The 22893-nt window shown below is 41.8% G+C and overlaps 1 protein-coding gene across 1 annotated transcript in view; it reads right to left on the minus strand.

Moving 5' to 3' along the window:
* OXCT1 (3-oxoacid CoA-transferase 1) overlaps positions 1 to 22691 on the minus strand; it is a 159965-nt gene extending 137274 nt beyond the window's left edge. The window contains exons 1-4 of the mRNA XM_040262424.1: positions 22445 to 22691; positions 11098 to 11206; positions 9299 to 9389; positions 325 to 460 (exon numbers count right to left, since the gene is read on the minus strand). Of these exons, the coding sequence (XP_040118358.1) occupies positions 325 to 460; positions 9299 to 9389; positions 11098 to 11206; positions 22445 to 22522 (414 nt within the window). The 5' untranslated portion in view covers positions 22523 to 22691. The remainder of the gene's footprint in view (positions 1 to 324; positions 461 to 9298; positions 9390 to 11097; positions 11207 to 22444) is intronic.
* Positions 22692 to 22893: the final 202 nt, after the last annotated feature.

Consider the following 22893-nt stretch of genomic DNA (forward strand, 5'->3'; position numbering starts at 1 on the left):
TAGTAGGAGTTGACTTGTAGGACAATCTTCAAACACTTCAGCAAGTACTTTTGCATATGCCACAGTGAAATACACATTCCAGTGCCAAATTTAACATTTTATCCTGAAGCCTGGATATTTTCACTAGAAATACCTTCTTTTACAGTGCATAGCAACAAAACATTAGTCCTCTAGCAGACAAGAGGTGTGACTTATAAACAAGTTTTCTTGGTTTGGCAAAAGAGCATTCTATCTTACCTCTCTTATACAATGAAATTTCTAGGAGGAAAAAGGTAAACTTTAAAATAAGTTTTTATTATTAAAAAAAATTTTTTTTTTTTTTACCTGGGGTGTCAGCTCTACTTCTAATTCGCCAGATAAATACTGTCGTTCAAATTCTGCATTTTCTCCCACATAGGAAGAGACCATGCGTTTTATCTGCTTGGATCGAAGTAAAAGGCCCAAACCAAAGTTGTCAACCCTAGAAAGAATACACAAGCAGCTTACAATCAAAAGGACATCCAATGGAACACTAACATCCTCACATTCAAAAACTTGAGATTTTATTTGACAAATCACTGACATTACTCCTAACAACTTCCTTTTCGCCCTCCTTCAACTTCACATCCTAATCCTTCTCATGCCAACAAGCAGTCATTCTCGCTCACTTAATTCTTTCCTAATTCTCGTAATGTGTCATTTCCAAGCCTATAACCTCCCCCAGGCAGTCCAGACACAGTGAATACCTTAAAGAAGTCCAGGTAGGTACCTGTCAACTTTCTGATAGATTTGTTTCATAGTCCAAGTCTTCCAATACTGACTCTAGTAATATTTCCCACTGACCACAGGTGTAAGGAAAGAGCTGCATAAGAGAGTTCCCTCATGGTCCAGTGGTTAGGACTCGGCACTTTCACTATGGTGGCCAGGGTTAGATTCCTAGTTGGAGAACTAAGATCCCACAAGCCATGAAGTGTAGCCATATATATATATATTTGCAGATTTTATTCTTACCTGAAGAAACTTGGCTGCCTATGTGCTCAGTCAAGTCCAACTCTTTTGTGACCCCACGGACTGTAGCCCTCCAGGTTCCTCTGTCCATGGGATCTTCCAGGCAAGAATACCAGAGTGGGTTGCCATTCCCTTCTCTAGGGACTCTTCCTGATCCAGGGATCGAACCCACGTCTCCTGTGTCTCCTGCACTGGCAGGTGGATTTTCTAATACTGAGCCACCTGGGAAGCCCTTCCAAAGAAAACTAAAGCCTAAACAGCAAGTATTTTCAGGAATGCAGTTTTGAAATGTGGGGAGAATTCCCTGAAGATTAATAATATACTTGTCCACTAGAAGGCTCCAAATCACTGAAGAGCCTCTCTGAACACTGATTGTGCACAAGGCTTTACACTTTTTGTTTATTCCCTTCTCCCAAATGGCAACCCACTCCAGTATTCTTGCCAAGGAAATCCCGAGGACAGAGGGACTGGGTGGGCTACAGTCCACTGGGTTGCAAGACTCGGACATTACTGAGCACACACAAATACACACAGACATTAAACAATTTCCCAGTTCTTTGGGTAAACAATTCTGTTCCCCTCAGTTAACTCTACCTACAGCCTTCTCCACCTCACCTGATGGCAGCCTCATATTACAGGTCTTCAGAACAAAACTCAGAGTGATTCCTGACATACAGGTTCCACGTCAGCTCTACTGGAAAATCCTGACTCTGCATTCAGTATCCACCCAGAATCTGAGCATTTCTCACTCCCTCTCTGGAACTGGCACCATATCTTGCCCGGATACCACAGTAACCTACCCTGCTTCTACTCCCGCCCACTACGATCTACTCACAAAATGATAGCCCAAACTACAATATGTCAGATCATGTCACTGCTCTGCTTGAAACCCTGCAGTTGTACCCATTTATTCAGAGTAAAAGTAAAGGTCTCTCTCTAGAGTGGCCCCCTAAGATGGGTTGAAATGCCCTTTCACACCTCTGACCTCACTCCTCCCATTCTTCTTTTTGCTCAATTCTCTGCCTCTGCCGGCCTCCTTATGGTCCCTCAAATACACCAGGCATTCTGCATGGAGGCCCTTACACTGGCCTTTCCATCTCTCTCAGAAACTCCTTCCCCATATAGGGTTTTACATAAACATCTCTTGACATCTGTCAAATAAGTTTATTGTTTGATTTCACTCTCCCCTCCTCACTGGCTCTTTAGTAATAAAAACGAAAATCATTAAGTCTTCAAGCTGGATATTTGCTATGTGTCCCTCCAGATCCATTCTTCAACCTCCAGTCTGCCCTACGCCTAGGGTGGCTGCCCTGTGTAGACTGAATCATGGGGTCCCCTGCCCTCTGGCTTCTGACTGAGTCCATCCACTTCTCACTGGGTCCAGCCAATCAAAGGTACCACCAGGAGGATCAGGGGAGTGAGGGGAGAGTGATGTCAGGACTTCTGTTCCCTTAGCTCTCTCCCTGGCACCTGAAGCACACTGGATACACCTCTCCATAAGACTTTCTTCTGGGTTCTAACAGCCCCCATCCCCTCGAACCTGTCAGGGCCAAGGCTGGTGGTAACAGCTCTCCACTGTTACTAACTCTAAGGTTCTTCAATACTCATGTTTGCCTTCCCTCAGCCCTGACTCTTCCTTTAAAAAGAGTCTCTTTGGCAAATTCTCTCAATTATCTAATATAACAATACTATTGATATCATCTGGAGCCCTGTCCAAATAAAGTTATTTTAATAGTAAAATAATCTATGAGTGTGGATATAACCCATTTGCTTTGTAGTTTTAAAAAATCTGAAACTCCCTCCAAGTATAGAGGCCCATACCATAAAACAGAATATAGTTGGCCATTCACTGACTTGGGAATTTTTCCAACCACACTTTCATTGATCTCTATGTGGTCTTCCAACCCATTACACATTTGAACTTATCTCTGTTTGGAGATAACCTCTCTGTATTTGTTGATCTTGGCTCTGGACATCATGTGTATTTAGCTGTTGGTTTGTTTCTGGACTAGCAAGCTGGCATAGCAACCCAGCAGAGCATAAGATACTCAGCTGAGGTTACCACCTGACCAGGTACAAATTTAGTGTTTATGCCTCAAAAAACTGCTAGATAGCTTATCATAAGAGGGTCTTTCCTAGTTTCCCTGGTGGTCCAGCAGTTAAGAATCCACTTTGCAATGCAAGGGACACCTGTTTGATCCCTGGTCCAGGAAGACTCCCCCACGCCATAGAGTTACCAAGCCAATGCGCCACAATTCCTGAGCCAGTGCTCTAGAGCCCAGAGCCACAAAACCTGAGGCCAATGTGCAGAAACTACTGTAGCCTACCTGCCTAGAGCCCGTGCTCCACAAGGGAAGGCACTGCGATTAGAAGCCCACACCCCACAAAGAGCAGCCCCCACTCACTGCAACTAGAGAAAGCCCTCATGAGCAATGAAGACGCACCACAGCCAAAAGACTAATAATAATAAAATAAATAAATAAATCTTTAAAAAAGAGTGTCTTTCCTGCCATATACTTTTCAGTTCACAAATTCAGTAAACATGTACTCCTTATCTACTGTGTATCAGACACTATGATAAAAAAATGAAAAGGGAAAGGCCCTCACACAATATAAGAAAAAAGAAAGACATACATAATCTTTTGCTAATGAAAAATCTACTATATTCCTAATAGAGAAACACACATATTAAAGCATCTTGAAGCTCTCTGGTATTAAAGATAATCTGAATGAACTTTCAAAGATATTATCTACTTAGTGCCTTTAGTAGCCATTATTTTTCTAGCATACCTAAAAAGAGATCTGACCTTTCTCCTACAGCACCACAAATCCATGTTAAAAAGAAGTCTAAGGCCAAGAATTCATTAGAGAGGTATACTAATGTAAAACAAATGTATATTTCATGAAAGGCATCAATGTACTACAAATATTTTTCATTTTCTGAATCTGAAATTTCATTTTCTGAAATCTCACTGACAATTCTAAAATAAACTGTCAAAATAAAACTCTAATAAGGAAATTGCAATCAATCATGCAATCAACAAGGGGTTAATTTCCAAACTATACAAACAGCTCATACAACTCAGTATCAAAAACCCAAACAATCCAATCAAAAAATGGGCAGAAAACCCAAATAAACATTTCTCCAAAAAAGACAAGCAGCCAACAGGCACATGAAAAGACGCTCAATATCACTAATTACTGCTGCTGCTGCTGCTAAGTCACTTCAGTCGTGTCCGACTCTGTGCGACCCCATAGACAGCAGCCCACCAGGCTCCCCGGTCCCTGGGATTCTCCAGGTAAGAACACTGGAGTGGGTTGCCATTTCCTTCTCCATTGCATGAAAGTGAAGATGCTCAGTCGTGTCTGACTCTTAGTGACCCCATGGACTGCAGCCTACCAGGCTCCTCCGTCCATGGGATTTTCCAAGCAAGAGTACTGGAGTGGGGTGCCACTGCCTTCTCCAATCACTAATTACTAGAGACATGCAAATCAAAATTATCAGGAGGTATCACCTCACACAGTCAGAATAGCCATCATCAAAAAGTCTACAAATAATAAATGCTGGAGAGGATATGGAGGAAAGGAAACCCTCCTACACTGTTGGTGGGACTGTAAATTGGTGCAGCCACTATGGAAAACCGTGGAAGTCCCTTTAAAAAGTAAAAATAGTTGTCATATGATCCAGCAACAGCCCTGCTGGGCATATATCTGAAGAAAACTCTAATTTGAGAAGATACATGCACCTCAACATGCACAGCAGCAGTATTTACAACAGCCAAGACATCGAAGCAACCCAAGTATCCATCAACAGATTAAGGGATAAAGAAGACATAGTGTACATGTATGTATACATAATGGAATACCACTCAGCCATAAAAAAGAATACAATATTGCCATTTGCAGAAACATCAACGGACCTAGAGATTATCATAATGAGTGAAGTAACTCAGAGAAATAGGAAATTATATGATATCACTTATATGTGGAATCTAAAAAATAATACAAATGGGGAAGGGACAGGGTAATAAATTAGGAGTATGGGATTAAGAAATACACACTATCATATATAAAATAGAGACTAACCAGTGGACACGCTGGACAAAAGGATGATTCTTGTCCAGGGCAGGACGGAGCAGGAGGGTGTGAGATTTCATCATGCTACTCAAAATAGCCTGTAATTGAAAACTCATGAATTGTTTATTTCTGGAATTTTCCATTTAGTATTTCCAGATCAAGGTTGATGCCGCATATCTCAAACCATGTAAAGCAAAACCATGGATAAAGTGGGGACTGTTGTACATATGTACATATGCTATACATATGTTGTACATATTACCACTATTTTTTAGTTTTCTACACGAAGTGGGGCTGCCCTTGGAGCTGTCTAAATCCTCACCTTCAAGAACCATAATCTAAAACAACCCTGTCCTGGGGAAATGAAAATGACTAATATGGCACACCTATTCTTCCCTTGACTCTGTGATTTAATTACCTGAAATAAAGTTTATTGTGAAACACTTGCTCATCCAGTTTTGTAATTCATATGTTAAAGTCTTCTAAAAATCAGAGGAACATCTGCGATGTTCCCGCTTTTCTAATCAACCCATATCAAAGCACTGATTCATCTCAGTGGTCCTAAGGGAGGGTTTATCTTATCAACATTTAATAGTCAATACTCATAGCAAAGTAAGTGGTACCTCAGGCCAACAGGTCTTAGTGGTCATTAAAAGCAAACAAATTAAAAAAAAATAAACAGATAATAGAAGTCCTGAGCTTTGGAAGACTTCCAATTCAGGCAGAACTTCTAAAGATGGAGTCTTTTTCTAAAGGAGAAAATAGTCATTACTTCCTTATTTTAAAAAATGAAGTAGAACTGATTTCCAATGTTGTATTAGTTTCAAGGTGTGGAGCAAAGTGATTTGGTTATATATTCATATACATTCTTTTTCAGTTTCTTTTCCATTACAGGGTATTACAAGATATTGAATACAGTTCCCTGTGCTATCAGTAGGTCCTTGCTGGTTATCTGTTTTATATACAGTTGTGTGTATCTGTTAAACCCAAACTCATAATTTATCCTCCCCCCTCCTTTCTGCTTTGGTAACCAAAAGTTTGTTTCTATGTCTGTGAGTCTGTTTCTCTTTTAGAAATAAGTTCTTCTGTATCATTTTTTTTAGATTGAACATATCAGTGATAACCATTACTTCTAATTCCATGTTCTCTCCCTCCCCACAACTCACACTATGTTTGGTGCCCAAATAAAGACATACTAAGCTTTCCACCTCATTTATCTAATTATCAAAACAAAGCCCTCATCGCTATAAACCTTAAATGCCTCTAATTAAGATAATCAACTGCAAAAAAAAAAAAAGATAACCAACTGCCAATCAAGGAGTGCCAAGTGCCCTCTTTGAGTTCAATGAAGTAGGTTATCGGTACTTACTCTGCATCAAGAATTTACATTAATCTGTACTACTCCCTGTGCTTCTCAGGTGGTGCTAGTGGTAAAGAACCTGCCTGCCAATGAAGGAGATGTAAGAGACATGGGTTTGATCCCTAGGTTGCTAAGATCTCCTGGAGAAGGGAATGGCAACCTACTCCAGTATTCTTGCCTGGAAAAACTCCAGTATTTTTGCCCAGAGAATCCCATGAACAGAGGAAGCTGGCGGGCTACAGTCCATGGGGTCACAGAGTCAGACATGACTGAAGCGTGTTAGCATACATGCATACACTCCTTAAAAGCACTGAGTTATCAGGAAAATTCAACCAAGTATCAATAATCAAAAGTATTTTTAATAAACATTAAGTAAGTTCAAAGGGCACAGGATATGTTTCAGAAATAACAAGTGACCATGAACAAGTTACTTCCCTATTTAAAGAGGGTTTCCCCTGTTAAATGAAGGAACTGGAATATATGGTCTCTATAATCCCATCCAGCTTCAAGTCTCAATGACTCTGAGACTATAGGCTAAGCATAAATAGTATGAAACAGAAACCTACTCTAGGGATTTCCCTACACTCCAGTGGTTAAGACTCCCCACTTCCACTGCAGGAGGCACGGGAGTGATCTCTGGTTGGGGAACTAAGATCCTGCGTGCTCCATGGTGCAGCTAAAAAATAAAAAATAAAAAAAAAAAGAAAATAGAAAACTACTCTAAGTAAAAGGATTGGCCTGTAATATACATCAGAGATAATAAATACATATCAGTACACAAAGACAGGCTAACCATCTCCATAGGAATTCAGGAAGGGACAAGATCAATGAAGGCTAGAGCACTGGATATGGCTTCTGTAAGATGGGAAAAGATGTGGATACCCAGAGAAGTGGACAGATTTCCAAGCAAAAATAACAGCATAAAGTCAGCAAAGAAAAAAATGAGCAAGAAACAACAGATAGATCTGGACATGGAACAATGGACTGGCTCCAAATTGGGAAAGGAATACATCAAGGCTCCATACTGTCACCCTACTTATTTAACTTATATGCAGAGTACATCATGTGCCATGCTGGACTGGATGAAGCACAAGCTGGAATCAAGACTGTCAGAAATATCAACAACCTCAGATATGTAAATGATACCACTCTAACAGCAGAAAGTGAAGAGCATCTAAAGAGCCTCTTGATGAAGGTGAAACAGGAGAGTGAAAAAGCAGGCTTAAGACTGAACATTAAAAAAACGAAGATCATGGCATCTGGTCCTATCACTTCATGGCAAACAGATGAGGAAAAATGCAGTGACAGACTTTATTTTCTTGGGTTCCAAAATCACTGCGGACAGTGACTGCACCCATGAAATTAAAAGATGCTTTCTCCTTGGAAGAAAAGCTATTACAAACCTAGACAGTGTACTAAACTGCAGAGACATTACTTTGCCAACAAAGGTCCGTCTAGTCAAAGCTATGGTTTTTCCAGTAATCATGTACAGATGGGAGAGCTGGACCACAAAGAAAGCTGAGCACCGAAGAATTGATGCATTCAAACTGTAGTGTTGGAAAAGACTCTTGAGAGCTCCTTGGACAGCAAGGAGATGACACCAGTCAATCCTAAAGGAAATCAACCCTGAATATTCATTGGAAGGTCTAATGCTGAAGTTGGAACTCCAATACTTTGGCCACTGGATGTGACGAGCCAACTCATTGGAAAAGACCCTGATGCTAGAAAAGACTGAGGGCAGGAGGAGAAGGAGGCAAGTTGAGAAGGTTGGATGGCATCACTGACTCAATGGACATGACTTTGAGCAAATTCTGGGAGACACTGAAGGACGGGGAAGCCTGCCTTGCTGCAGTCCATGGAGCTGTAAAGAGTCAGACACGGCCGAGTGACTGAACAACAAAAACAACAATGTAGATCAGTCCTGTTGCCTAAATAAACTGTTATTTCTTCTAAATTGCACTAAACTGCCAAATTAATTAATCTCTTTAATTTTTAAGATCTTTGAAGTCTTTCATTGTTAGAAGAGCTGATAAATTATTATTGTGAATTAAAATGGCCTTTCTCTTGATAACTAAATATATCTTAATATGCAGGCCATTAATCATTAAGATTTTATGGGTCATTGCTGACCATTTTGATATGCAAGCCTACTGTCTTAATGCTGGCTGCATACCCTCCTCTTTTTACCAAGACCAGCAACATTTTTAATGATTGATTATATTCTTCCTGTATCTTCTATGGTAAGGGCATAACCAAAATAAAAGAAACAGATTTCAAATGGATGTCCATCTGCCTTTGTAAATAAAGATCTACAATAAGGTACAACATACAATCTCTAAGTTTTAAAATGAAAGGGGGCTTTGCTGGTGGATCAGTGGTAAAGAACCTGCCTGCCAATGCAGGAGACATGGGTTCAATCCCTGATCCAGGAAGATCCCATATGCCTCGGAGCAACTAAGCCTGTGCTCTAGAGTCCTGGAGCCACACTACTGAAGCCCACATGCCCTAGAGCCCATGCTCCACAACTAGAGAGGAGCCCCACCTCACCACAACTACAGAAAAGCCCGCACACCAATAAAGACCCAGCACAGCCAAAAACAAAATAAATAACTAAATAAACTTTAAAATGAAGGGCTCAGTTTGAACCTTTTTTTTTCTTGCAGCATCTTGGTTCCCTGAAAAGCCAGCAAACCTGGGCCCCTTGCAGTGGCACCATGGAGTCTTAATCATTGGAATGATAAAACTATCTTCTGATCCTTAAGCTTACTGCTCCTACCAATGAAGAAATATTTCACTTCACTGATAGACTTAATTTCAATATTATGAAGGATTATCATTTCTTTCAAGTCAATTGTTTTAAAAACACACACTTACCCAGCATTGTTGCTGACAGCAGTTAGTCCTTTTACTCCAGTCTTTAGCAAAGCTCCTATAAGATTCTCTGGAATTCCACATAACCCAAAACCTATAATGGGCCAAGAAGATAAATAATTTTATGTAAAGGGTAATTTTCTTCCAAGGAAATGTATCTGTTACTCTTTTTTAAAAAAAGAAAAACGTACCAGCACATTATTAGACCTGCTATGCAAATGAACATAGATATATCTCAGCAACTTAAGAAGTGGTCATAGACAATAAAAAGATCAATGGTTGCCAGGAATTTGAGAGGTGGGGGGAGATGAATACACAGAGTACAGAAGTTTTCATGAGCAGTGAAATACTTTGTATGACATTATAATGATATATATATAAATATATATACATATATGTGTCATTATACTTTGGTCCAAAGCCATAGAATGCGCAACATTATTTACTTCATTAAAGTGTACCCTAAGGTGAACTGTGGATTTTGGTGATTATGTCAATGCAATTCATCCTTGGTTAATAAAAAAAAAAAGTACCATTCTGTTGATAATGGCTATGCATGTGTGGGAAGGGAATTTCTGTACCTTCCTGTCAATTTTATTATACACCTAAAACTGCTTTGAGAAAAAAGTTTCCAAAAAAAAAAAATTAACACTCAGGATAGACATTTTTGGAAAAACTTTTGTTTCACTTATATATGTATACATATTACATACATGTGTGTTTGTTGGATTGTGATGTAAAATGTGTTTTTAGATCAAAAAAGTTTGCAAATCACTTTACTAAAGTTCTACTGGCAAAACAAAGCACAAATAAACCTCAAAAAAATGAAATAAAATAAATGGCCATATAGCTATCTCCAAATGTTTTACATCATTATATAGTACCAGATAGCACTGCCAAGTCCTTGATTCATAAATATAAAGCCAAGTGCAACGTGTTAATACAGCCAGCTACACATCGTTCTTCTTGCACTTAACTACATATTTATTATTTTCCCACTTTAAAATTGAACCTTTACACGGTTACTTTTTCAAGCATGTTTGTTTTACATTCCTGGGTAGATTCTGTAGATCTAGAAGCCTAAGCCAATGACTTTCATTTCTTTTACACAATTCCTCAAACGGTATTGGGTCTAAAATTCAATGACTACCGAGTTGAATGAATGAATGAATGAAGAGCAACCCTAAAAATAACCCTTGATTTTTATGACCAAGGCCTAGAAATCCAAAGAAACGTATAAGAATCAGGCAACAAGTTTAATGAGTGTGAGAGAGGGGTGCTAAAAGACATTCTAAACAAAAAGAAGCAATAGAACTTGAGAGGCTCACTAACAGATAGATGTGGATGTGTGCTCTAGCTTCCAAAATGAGGAGGAACAAAAGGAATGGCCAGTATGGGCTGCTGAGATCAATGCAAACTTTTTTTTCTTGATGCAAACGTTTTAAGGTAAGCAGAATTCCCAAGTATCTAGGGATTTTTCAAAGCTACTAATAAGATATCCCCATTTAAGGTGTCAGCTTTTCAAATAATAGGAAAAGAAATAGAAAAGGAAAGAGGTCAGATATAAAGTGCTAAACCTTGCTAAACTTTCAGAAAGGGGACACTATAATAAAAAATAGATAATATGTAATAAATAAATTAAAATAAGATAAATAATCGATAACTAAACAATAAAATAACTGGCCTTTCTAATAACTGGCATTTATTAACAAAGTAATAAAATAATTAGCCTTTCTAATCACCTCACCATTGTGATTTCCCTGCTTTGCGAAAATCCAAAGGAAAACAATACTATTACTCACCACCAACCAGTATTGTTGCACCATCAGGAATGTCTTTTACCGCTTCCACTGGGTCTGTATAAAATTTGGTATGGTGAGCTGTGCTAGTTGAAAAGTAGCAAATACATCCCTAAAACATTAAAAAACATTTTTAAGTGAACAAGCATTTGGAAACTTGTGTTTATTTTTGCATATATACAAATATATTCAATTATTATATATACAAGGATAATTTCACTAGCTTGTCTTTGAAAGAGTGGGGCTATAAGTAGTTCATCTTAAGAGTAGGATGGACAGAGACTTCCCTGATGGTCCAGTGGTTAAGACTCCAGGCTCCCAATGCTGAGGACTCAGGTGAAATCCCTGGTTAGGGAACTATATCCACATGCCAAATCTAGAGTTCACATGCCACAACTAAAGATCCTGCATGCCACTGTTTACAACAGCCAGAACATGTTGTCAACCTGATGTCCATCGACAGGTGAATAGATGAAGAGGTTGTGGTACATATACACAATGGAATATTACTCAGCCATAAAAGGAACAAAATGGGGTCATTTGTAGTGATGTGGATGAACCTAGAGTCTGTCATACAGTGAAAGAAGTCAGAAAGAGAAAAACAAATATTAACGTATATACATGGAATCTAGAAAAATGAACCTATCCGCAAGGTAGGAATAGAGACACAGATACAGAGAACAGACTTGTGCACACAGAAGGGAAAAATGAAGGCAGGACAAACAGAGAGTAGCACCGACATATATATGCTACCATGTGTAAAACACAGCTGGTGGGAAGCTGCTGTAAAACACAGGGAGCTCAGCATAGTGCTCTGTGATGACCTAGAGAGGTGGGGTGGGGGTGGGGAGGGAAGCTCAAGACGGAGGGGATATATGTTATGTATACTTATAGCTGATTTACTTTGTTGTACAGCAGAAACTAATGGGACATTGGAAAGTAATTATCCTCCAATTTTAACAAATCCTATGGTAAACCATAATAGAAAAGAATATTTTAAAAAATAACATATATATATGTATAACTGAATTACTTTACTGTATGACAGGAATTAACACACTGTAAATCAACTATAAGTGAAGTGAAGTTGCTCAGTCATGTCCGACTCTTTGTAACCCCATGGACTGTAGCCTACCAGGCTCCTCTGTCCATGGGATTTTCCAGGCAATAGTACTGGAGTGGATTGCCATTTCCTTCTCCAGCGGATCTTCCCAACCTAGGGATCGAACCCGGGTCTCCCACATTGTAGACAGACCCTGTACCATCTGAGCCACTAGGGAAGTCTTACTTCAATAAAAATAAATAAGAAAAAAAAAGATATTGTGTGTGGCAACTAAGACCCAGAGTGGCCAAATCAACAAATAAATATTTAACAACAACCAAAAAAAAGAGTAGAGATTCACAAATTACCACCAGAATCCCCTTATGATCGATATCTTCTACTATATAAGAAAGGCTCTGTGTCATTTGGGGCCCCTTGAAAGAGTGAAAGAAAGCAGATACTGTGTACGATGGGACTCAAATTCACAATATCAGTGTCAATATTGATTTTTGATAGCAATACAACCAACAAATATTTCCTGAGAACCCATATGTGCCAAATACTCTGCTATTTATTCCAATCTAGTAAGTATTAGGCAATGGCAACCCACTCCAGTACTCTTGCCTGGAAAATCCCGTGGATGGAGGAGCCTGGTAGGCTGCAGTCCACGGGGTCGCTAAGAGTCGGGCATGACTGAGCAACTTCACTTTCACTTTTCACTTTCATGCACTGGAGAAGGAAACGGCAACCCACTCCAGTATTCTTGCCTGGAGAATCCCAGGGACGGGGAGCCTGGTGGGCTGCCATCTATGGGGTCGCACAGAGTCGGACACGACTGAAGCGACTTAGCAGCAGCAGTAAGTATTAAGATACAACTGATGCTCTCAATACTATAAATACTACAGATTTGGGCCTTGATCCAATCTTGGGTATCAAAGAATACCTCCGGAAGGGACAAGAACAGCACACAAAAACTCATTCCCTTTTAGGGCCTAGAGTTTATGGATGCCAGAGAAAAGCAGCAAACTGTTAACTCCAAGAGGGGCATGGCCAGTCTCATCACAGTGTACTATCTGGTGCAAGGCAGGCTATCTGCCGAGCATTCACCATCAGTTTTAAACTGTTTCCCTCTTTACACTTCACTCACAGTATGAACAGGAAAAATGATAAAGTCGATTGAGTTGCAATCAATCACTCATACTTAACATCAACTCTCCTTTATTCTTATTAAATAGTCGGCCTAAAAAAAGAGGACTTTCCTAGTGGCTAAGGGGTAAAGAATCTGCCTGGCAAGCAGAAAATAGAGAAGACGTGGGTTTGATCCTTGGGTTGGGAAGAACCCCCTGGAAGAGGAAAGAGCAACCCACTCCAGTAGTCTTGCCTGAAAATTCCCATAGACAAGAGGAGCCTGGTGGGCTACAGTCCATGGAATCGCAAAGAGTCAGACACAACTGAGCACGCATGCATAAAAAGAGAAGGGGTAGAGAGAATGACACCTGACTCCTGAGACACTTCCCCTTAACCAGCCCATTGATGTTGTAAGCTCACACCCATGCCTATCAGAGCCTCCCAGACAGAGAACTCTAGGAGATCAAAGTAAAAGCATAAATGAGTGCTCTCATTTTTTTAATCCCTCGAAAATCTCCTTTCATAAAGTGTCAGTTCAGTTCATCTCAGTTCAGCCACTCAGTCGTGTCCGAGTCTTTGTGACCCCATGGACTGCAGCATGCCAGGCCTCCCTGTCCATCACCAACTCCCAGAGTTTACTCAAACTCACGTCCACTAAGTCAATGATGCCATCTAACCATCTCATCCTGTCATCCCCTTCTCCAGCATCAGGGTCTTTTCAAATGAGTCAGTTCTTCGAATCAGGTGGCCAAAGGATTGGAGTTTCAGCTTCAGCATCAGTCCTTTCAATGAACACCCAGGACTGACTTCCTTTAGGATGGACTGGTTGGATCTCTTTGCAGTCCAAGAGACTCTCAAATGAAGTGAAGTCACTCAGTCATGTCCGACTCTTTGCGACCCCGTGGACTGTAGCCTACCAAGCTCTTCCATCCATAGGATTCTCCAGGCAAGAATACTGGAGTGGGTTGCCATTTCCTTCTCCAGGGGATCTTCCTGACCCAGGGATCGAACCCGGGTTTCCCGCATTGGAGGCAGACGCTTTAACCTCTGAGCCACCAGGGAAGCCCCAAAGACTCTCAAGAGTCTTCTCCAACACCACAGTTCAAAAGCATCAACTCTTCGGCACTCAGCTTTCTTCACAGTCCAACTCTCACATCCATACATGACCACTGGAAAAAGCATAGCTTTGACTACATGGACCTTTGTTGGCAAAGTAATGTCTCTGCTTTTTAATATGCTGTCTAGGTTGGTCATAAAAAGTGTCAGTTAGTACAAAAGGTAGAGAAGGAAGGAAATGGCAACCCACTCCAGTGTTCTTGCATAAAGAATTCCATGGACAGAGGAGCCTGGTGGGCACCCCCTGGGGTCGCTAAGAGTCGGACACAACTGAACAACTAACACACAATACAAAAGGAGATTAAGAAACTATACTGAAAGTGCAATGAGATCTGCAAAGGTATAGGTTGTTAAATGACCTTTGTCCTTTTAAATTGCAACCTTGGTCAAGGTCAGATAAGGAAGAGTGGTTTACCGTGGCACACTGCCCACATACAGGGAAATAAGCAGAGGTGGGGATAGGAAGGAAAGAGCTTGAACCACCAACAGCAGTCTCCTCTGTCCTATACTCAAGTAGCAGGGATTTACTTAATTCTGTTTTAACATACACATATATATGAAAATATGTTTTTAATCTTAGAACTTAAAAATTTGATAGCCTAACGAGGCCAACATATATATCATAAAATGAAACTGAGGATATCTCCTAGAAAACAGGGGCTTCTCAGATGGTACAGTGGAGACACAAGAGATGGGGATTCGATCCCTGGGTCGAGAAGATCCCCCTGAGAAGGAAATGACAACCCATTCCAGTATTCTTGCCTGAGACATCCCAAGGACAGTCTGGCAAGCTACAGTCCATAGGGTGGCAAAGAGTCAGACACAACTGAGCACACATGCACGCCTAAAAAACAGAGAAGAGAAAAATACACACGTATCTAATCCAACCATCTCATTTTACAAGTGAAGTTTCTGAAGATATAAGGATCTTGTAATTTACCCCACACTGTTAAAGCAAAACCAGTTCCCAGGTTTTGCCTTCTATCACTGGGGCCCTCTACCACAATATGCTCCTCTCTGTCCTTTTCAAAAATCCTCAGTCTTATACTACTTCTATTTTATTACTTATGTACAACAAACCTTTATAAGTGTCTTATTTTTTCATGAAGAACTCTGTTGTCCTTATTTTCAGTGAAAGGTAAAGAGTCAGGGCCTTAGTAGGAAGAGGAAGAAAGTTAAAGAATTTGTCTGGGGGGTAAAACTGCTGAAGACTGAAAATTCTCTCAATATGACTGTACACTCTAGTAATCTAACACAATTATCTATTAATGTTTCCAAACTTATAGCTCCTTTGACATTTTTTACTGTAGTTAAAATCAGTTGTTGTTGTTCAGTCGTGTCCAGCTCTTTGCAATCTCATGGACTACAGCATGCCAGGCTCCCTGTCCTTCAATATCTCCCAGAGTTTGCTCAAACTCATGTCCATTGAGTCGATGATACCATCCAAACATCTCATCCTCTGTTGTCCTGTTCTCCTCCTGCCCTCAATCTTTTCCAGCATCAGGGTCCTTTACAACAAGCTGGTTTTTTGCATCAGATGGCCAAAGTACTGGAGCTTCAGTTTCACTATTAGTCCTTCCAATGAGTATTCAGGATTGACTTCCCTTAGGATTGACTGGTTTGATCTCCCTGTTGTCCAAGGGACTCTCGAGAGTCTTCTCAATCACCACAATTCAAATGGCAAGCCACTCCAGTATTCTTGCTGGAAGAACCCCATGAACAGTATCACTCATTACAAACAGTCATAAATTACTGAGAAGTGGACTTACCTGGTGGTCTATAGGTTAAGACTGAGCTCCCAATGCAGGGGGCCCAAGTTTGAACCCTGGTCAGGCAACTAGATCCAACCTGCCACAACTAAGAGTTCACATGCTGTGATGAAGATCAAAGATCCCAGGTGCCACAACTAAGACCCACAGCAGCCAAATACATATATAAATCTTTTTTTTCTTAATTACTGAGACGCTTCTGCTACATCTCTCCCCAAAACAATCTCAGAAGTATTTTAGAAAAAACCCAAGTGTTTCACATTTACCCAGACAATCAAAAGCTTAAAAGCAATAAACTAATTTGTATTTCCAGAGAATGTGAGGACTCAAGATAATAAAGAATTTACAGGTACTCAGCATTGGTCTGTTCATTTTGCATATGTTCAGTTAACAATATTTGTTGATATTTATTATCTATTTATTATAACAACATTTGATATCTATTGACTGAGAAACCGTGGCATAATGGGCCACACTCTATTAATCTCAGAGTCTAAAATATCCTTGTTTCAAATGCCAGTAGAAGTATTAACTGGAGAAAATTACTTAACTTCTGAGCCTCTTTTTTTGGTGGGTGGAGGGGAGGTGGCAGTGACATTAAGTTTACAAAAGTGAAAGTCACTCAGTCATGTCCGACTCTTTGCGACCCCATGGATTATACAGTCCATGGAATTCTCCAGGCCAAAATACTGGAATGGGTAGCCTTTCCCTTCTCCAGGAGATCTTACCAACCCAAGGATCGAACCCAGGTCTCCAGCATTGCAGGTGGATTCTTTACCAGCAGCCACAAGGGAAGCCCAAGAATACTGGAGTGGGAAAAAAAAAAGAATACTGGAGTAGGTAGCCTATCCCTTCTCCAGCGGATCTTCCCGACCCAGGAATCGAACCAGGGTCTCTTGCATTGCAGGTGGATTCTTTACCAACTGAGCTATCAGGGTTTAGAAAAAGATGATCTTTTTTTTTTTAATTTCTGTCAATGATTTCCATATAATTAGACATGTAATTGTATCACATAACAAGACACTCTTAATTTTTTTTTAAAAAAGCATGATACAAACAATGGTAACTGTTTCCCAGGGATGTTGTACAGATCAAACAATTATGTATTATTATTATAAAGCTAAGAAGCACTTAGCCCTGAGCCTGGATTACAGAAGATACCCAGGGGATATGATCTTCGCTTGGGAAATGCAACCTTTTCTCCACTCCCCGCCAGGGCAGTAAGATTAACCTGACATTGACTGGGAGTTTAGTTTTCATTTTTAACCTCCCCACTCTACCCTCCACACATGCAAAAACAGATACATTACTGATTTTACAAAGAATTTAACACGATCCATACTATAACCAATTAATCCAAGTAATCTTTGTTGAGGGTTTTGAAAAAAAAAATGAGCCCCAGCTTTAAGATTACTTTAATGTAATTATTTTATTTGCAATCAAGTTGCCAGTGTAAGTATCCAAAGATTATTGGGCAAACAGCAATATGAACTGCAGGCAGTGAGGCGAAGAGGAAGCACGATGCCTGAGGCCAGTTACCACAGAAAGTTTGCTGCGGATCTTCAAGGCCTGAAGACCAGCGAACTGCCCAGAACCTGGGAGGCAGCACCCCTGAGAAAGCCTTGGAATCTGTTCTCTGACACACATACTCCTTGCCCACTATCCCTTCCCACATTCCCTGCTTCTGTTGGTCAACAAACACACACCCAACACTGACCAAGAACTGGCAGGGAGGTGGGGAGAAAGATGTCTCTAATCACCTACCTTTATTCCTATGATAACTGAATTCAAGTAGAGCTCTAAACTGCTCTACCTTCTACTATATTTTAAATATTAAAATAATGATGTGAAAAAACCCAAGCATCATCTGCTACAAAAATAAGTAAATAAATAAAATAACCTTCAACTTTGCAGAAATTACCTAAAAGAATGAAGAGTAATGAACTGTACAGCTTTGACAGCTACTGATTCTAGGAGTAATTTTTTTTTTCCACTGAGATCTTCCTTTACATTAACATAATATATTTTGTTTTGTTTTTCCACCCTCCTACCTTCTGCAAAATTCCATCTCATTGTTGCCACTAGTTTCTGCTAATACTATTGAGGGAAATAAATAATAGTGATTCAGTACATAATGAAGCTAAGAAATAAAATTCTTGCAGTGAAAAATTGTTTTCTATTAAATCTAGTTCTTTCAAAATCTTCTCCCTCTTCCCACTTTGTTCTCATCTTCAAATTCTTACACTTAATCTTTGAGATCAGATTCTACTGTGGAGCCTAAGTTTTATCTCATGACTTCCCAATCCAGAACTCCTTCCTTTCTAACCACTTCTACCACTAATTCTCTCACCTAAATTCCTCTTTTTTCTGTCATTCAACACTCCAGAACTTAGTGAAATGAAAATGCACTTCACTTTGAAGATGTGTGAGGGAAAATTCACAAACCACACTGTCTTTTTTTATTTTCAAACAAATTTTATCTTAATGATAGGAACTATACACCTACATGCTCTCTACCTTGTCTCCTTATAGTTAAATATATCAGGACACAGAAAGATTGACATTGCCCAGGTCAGTCTCAAAGTTGTATATATAGAAGTGGGGAGGATAGGCCATCTGGAGAGAGGTTCAGAAAACACCATAAGAAGGAAAGGGCATTAACATGCAAGTGGATATACACTGTCTTGCAAGGAGAGCATGGCGTTACTGCCAAGAGGAAGTGGTGACATGTGCTAAAATGCTTTAGGTATCCAGCACTGGATCAGTGTTGACCAAAGATGGACACTGTCATTAATAATTAAGCACTCACTTATGACACAAATGAATCACAAGGCGCTCACAAGAGTTGCTGACACGGGGCAGTGCTCTACAGCAATAGCACACTTTGTTTTCTAGGGAATATACGTATCGTATTCCAATTTCGAGGGATGCCCTGAAGCACTCTGAAGGATCATAGATGAATAAGCAATGCATTCTGCCTAGCAGATCAGAAAGTGTAAAAGTGTGCCAAGACTTAAAAAAAATAATGAGGGTGGGGATTCCAGAAAGGGGGAGCTGCCTGAGCAAAGGTACCAAGATGTGGAACGACTATGTTTTCAAGGGCATGCAGGATCACACTGTGGAGAGAAGCTCATGAAGATCAGGCTGGTAAGGAAGTCAGGGCAAGGTGCAAAAGGCCTTAAAGACAACATTAGAGAGCTTCAACTTCATCCTTCAATGAGGAAAGGACAGCAAAGTGTTTTGTTTTGTTTGAAACAGAGATGTCACAACTCTCATACAAAAGCCTGAATCAGGAAAGTGGCAGGGGAACTCATTCTTTTATTCATTCCTCTATTTGTTCTAAAATACCCATTCTGGTGCCTCAGCTGGAAAAGAATCTGCCTGCAATGTGGGAGACCTGGGTTTGATCCCTGAGTTGGGAAGATCCCCTGGAGAAGAGAAAGGCTACCCACACCAGTATTCTGACCTGGAGAATTCCAAGGACTGTATAGTCCATGGGGTCACAAAGAGTCAGACACAACTGAGCAACTTTCCCTTTCATACTTAATACTGAGACTAGAGAATTAACAAACAAATAACCTCACAAGCATAGTCTCTGCTCTAGTGAAACTTACAAACCTACAAGGATAACAGCCACTAAATAACTGCAAAATTATCACACAGGACACTGGTAATCAACTGCAAGTTAAAGAAAGGAGCAGAGGAGAGAATGGTTCCAAATTTCTAGCTTACATTCTGGATGGATACCAGTGCTGTTAACCATAATAAAAACAAAACAAGGAAGGAAAAAGCCACATTACCGCTGGTTCATTTTTGATCAGAAAGACCTGAGAAGTACTGAGTGACATGAACCAGTACGTTGTACTGGAAGGAAGGCAGTTCAGGAGAGTCTGGGGTTGGAGATAAATCTGGAAAAGATGATTTTCAAAGAAGAGAAATAGCTAAAGTGTTAATGGTAGTTTTAAGATTGTTTTTTTTCAGTAATAATTTTCTATAGTGAATGGAAAATAGTATTAAACATACCCTCCAAAACAATCATGGACTAAGGAAGATGGAAGATACCTTCGGGTAGTCTGTTTAGGTCAAAGCCAATGCCACTGGCTCTGAAAGTGCAGTCCTCAGACCAGCAGCTTTACTATCTGAGAACTAATTAACGCAAAGTACTGAGCTCCTACCAGGACCTACTAAATGGGAAACTCTGGGCATGAACACAGCAATCTATTTGATAAAGCCTCCAAGGTAATTCTGATGCACACTCAAGTCTGGAACACATGTTTACCACAAACAAACAAGAAAAAAAAAAAACTCCTCATTTTACCTGTTGGTTATTAAAATATATATATCTTCAAGGTTACTCCATAAGTTTGCCCACAGTGTTTTCTCATCCTCGTAGGAAATGTGTTGAGTGTCTGTTCTATGCATGGCAGTGTGTCATGCTCAGAGAGATGGAGAATAAGGCATACAATACGGTCTGAAAATTTCATCTGGTTATGAAGATGATGTCTACACGTTCAAAAAGTTAAACAAGTACACAAGTGTTACAGTTAACGCAAGTAGGACGTGAGGATTTAAGGGGTAAGCAGTAAGAGATTTAAGTGCCAAGTCCTGGAGAACACCAAGCAAGGGGAGTTGGACCTACGATCAACAAATCCTGAAAGAGAGATGGGATACAGGAAAACCCATAATTTGTAACTCGGCCATCTAAGAAGACTTTTGCTGGGCTTTGGGAATAGTTTAATAATACACTTAAGAAAATAAGTAAATTACACTTAGGCAAATAAGTAACTAGCAGGGCTTCCCAAGTAGCCCAGGGGTAAAGAATCTGCCTGTCAATGCAGGAGACACAAGAGACATGGGTTCGATCCCTGGGTAGGGAAGATCCCCTGGCATAGCAAATAGCAACCCACGCCAGTATTCTTGCCTGGAAAATTCCATGAACAGAGGAGCCTGGCGGGCTACAATCCATGGGGTCGCAAAGAGTTGGACACGACTGAGCATGCACACACAACTAAGCGCCAAAACAAGGAATGTTATTAACCTTGGCCCAGGGAGGTCGCTGTGTCCTGATCTGCACTCGTTTCAGCGCCCACAGCAATGACAGAAGGTCGAGCTCCCTTCTAACAATGCTTTACAAATCCAAAGCTACCTGCAATTATCAAAATGCCTCCTAACAGGCATTTACGTGTAAATCTTCCCAGTTCTTAAGCACCATCTAGCACTCACCTACCGGGCTTTGTCACAGCCCCTCCCCGTTCACCGCTCGCAGACTGGATGCCAGTAAGATGCCACAGCAAATGGGGAGGAAGAGAAGTTCCTTGTGAGGAGGTAAGTGTTCAAGGCACACTTTTTAAGCTCAGAACTATTATTCAAAAACATCACTTTTCCTTGTCTCTTCCAAGGAAGAGGCTCCCGTGGTGACGGAGGTAGCTGAGGTAAGCTAGTCTCCTAGACTCGCCACTCTGGTCCGGTCCGAGGACTCCGGATAAGAACCGCACCGGGGCGAGGGCTTACAGGCGGGGATAGAACACGCGGGAAAAAAAGACCACACAGCCCACAATCGCAGCGCGAGGGCCTCGAGATACTACCGTTCGTGAAGAGTTTGCAGTGAGAGTGGACAACGTTTGCAAAGAACTTTGAAATCGGAAATCCCAAGGAGCCTCAGAAGAAAGGGATGCCCGCGCTCGAAGCCCGCGTCCAGGCACCGCCAGACCTCCACAGGCTACTCGGCGTGGCGAGGTAAACGCGCAGGCAAGCGCTCCGGTCCGGGTTCCGCTTCCCACCGCCGAGGTGCAGCGCAGCCCCATGGGGAGAAGAAGGGGCGCAGCGTTCCACCCCCTTGGCGGCAAACTCGAGCCGAACCCTGGCTAGCCCAGCCCTCAGTTTCGGGCCTGTAGAGGGGCCTCCGCCCGACATCCCCAATTTGGAGCGCAAACCTACCCCTTGCAGCCGTCGCCCCTTGCCCTCCTTAAGCCGGCGAACCCTCCCGGTCCCGTTTCGGCCGCCAAAGCCCCTTCCCAAGAAACTGCCCGCGAAACGGAGACGCGAGCCAGGGCCTCTCCGCTCACTTCCGTGCCTCGTCTCGCCTCACTGGGGAAGCAGGTGCAGAACCAAGTCAAGGAGGCCAGGCGGAGAAGCAGCGAGGCAAGGAGGCGTCGGCGCGCCTCGGGGCCCTGGGAACTGCGCTCAGATGCCGGCTCCCAGGCTGGAGAGATTGGGTGTGGGCAGACACGAAAAAACGCTCGGGCTTTCGTCCGCGTTCTTCCGGGCGCGGCCTTGCTCTTCACCTGCACTTTACCTTGGACCAGACGCCCGCTGAGGGGAGGGCGGAGGCGCAGAACCGCAGGCGCGAGGAGAGGCGTGCGAGAGCTGCCATGCTGGAGTGGCAGGCCGGGCCACAGCGCGCGTGTGTGTCCACTGACGCCGCCGGGCCGCCGCGTCACGGGACGGGAGGAAAAGGAAGGCGCACGGAGGGCGGTCTGGAGGCTCGATAGCGCTGCGGTGACGTCGTGGGGCCTCTGGCGCCGGGGCTTGGCAGACGGAGCAGCGAGGATGGGAGGGGCCCCCGGGCGGGGCGGGGTCGCGGGGGAAGGTCCCAGCCTGGCGGCGGTCGGATACATCACGCGGTCGGGCGTGCCTTGTCTGCCCTGGTGCGCTCAGTTGCCGCAGCAGCCGCTAGGCTGCGAGCAGTCATGGGTAACTGCCTTTGCCAAGGTCAGGGATAGGTCTTAGCCTAGTATTCGGGCG

This window comes from Oryx dammah, unplaced genomic scaffold, assembly GCF_014754425.2.
Source record: "Oryx dammah isolate SB20612 unplaced genomic scaffold, SCBI_Odam_1.1 HiC_scaffold_20, whole genome shotgun sequence".
Taxonomy (NCBI): domain Eukaryota; kingdom Metazoa; phylum Chordata; class Mammalia; order Artiodactyla; family Bovidae; genus Oryx; species Oryx dammah.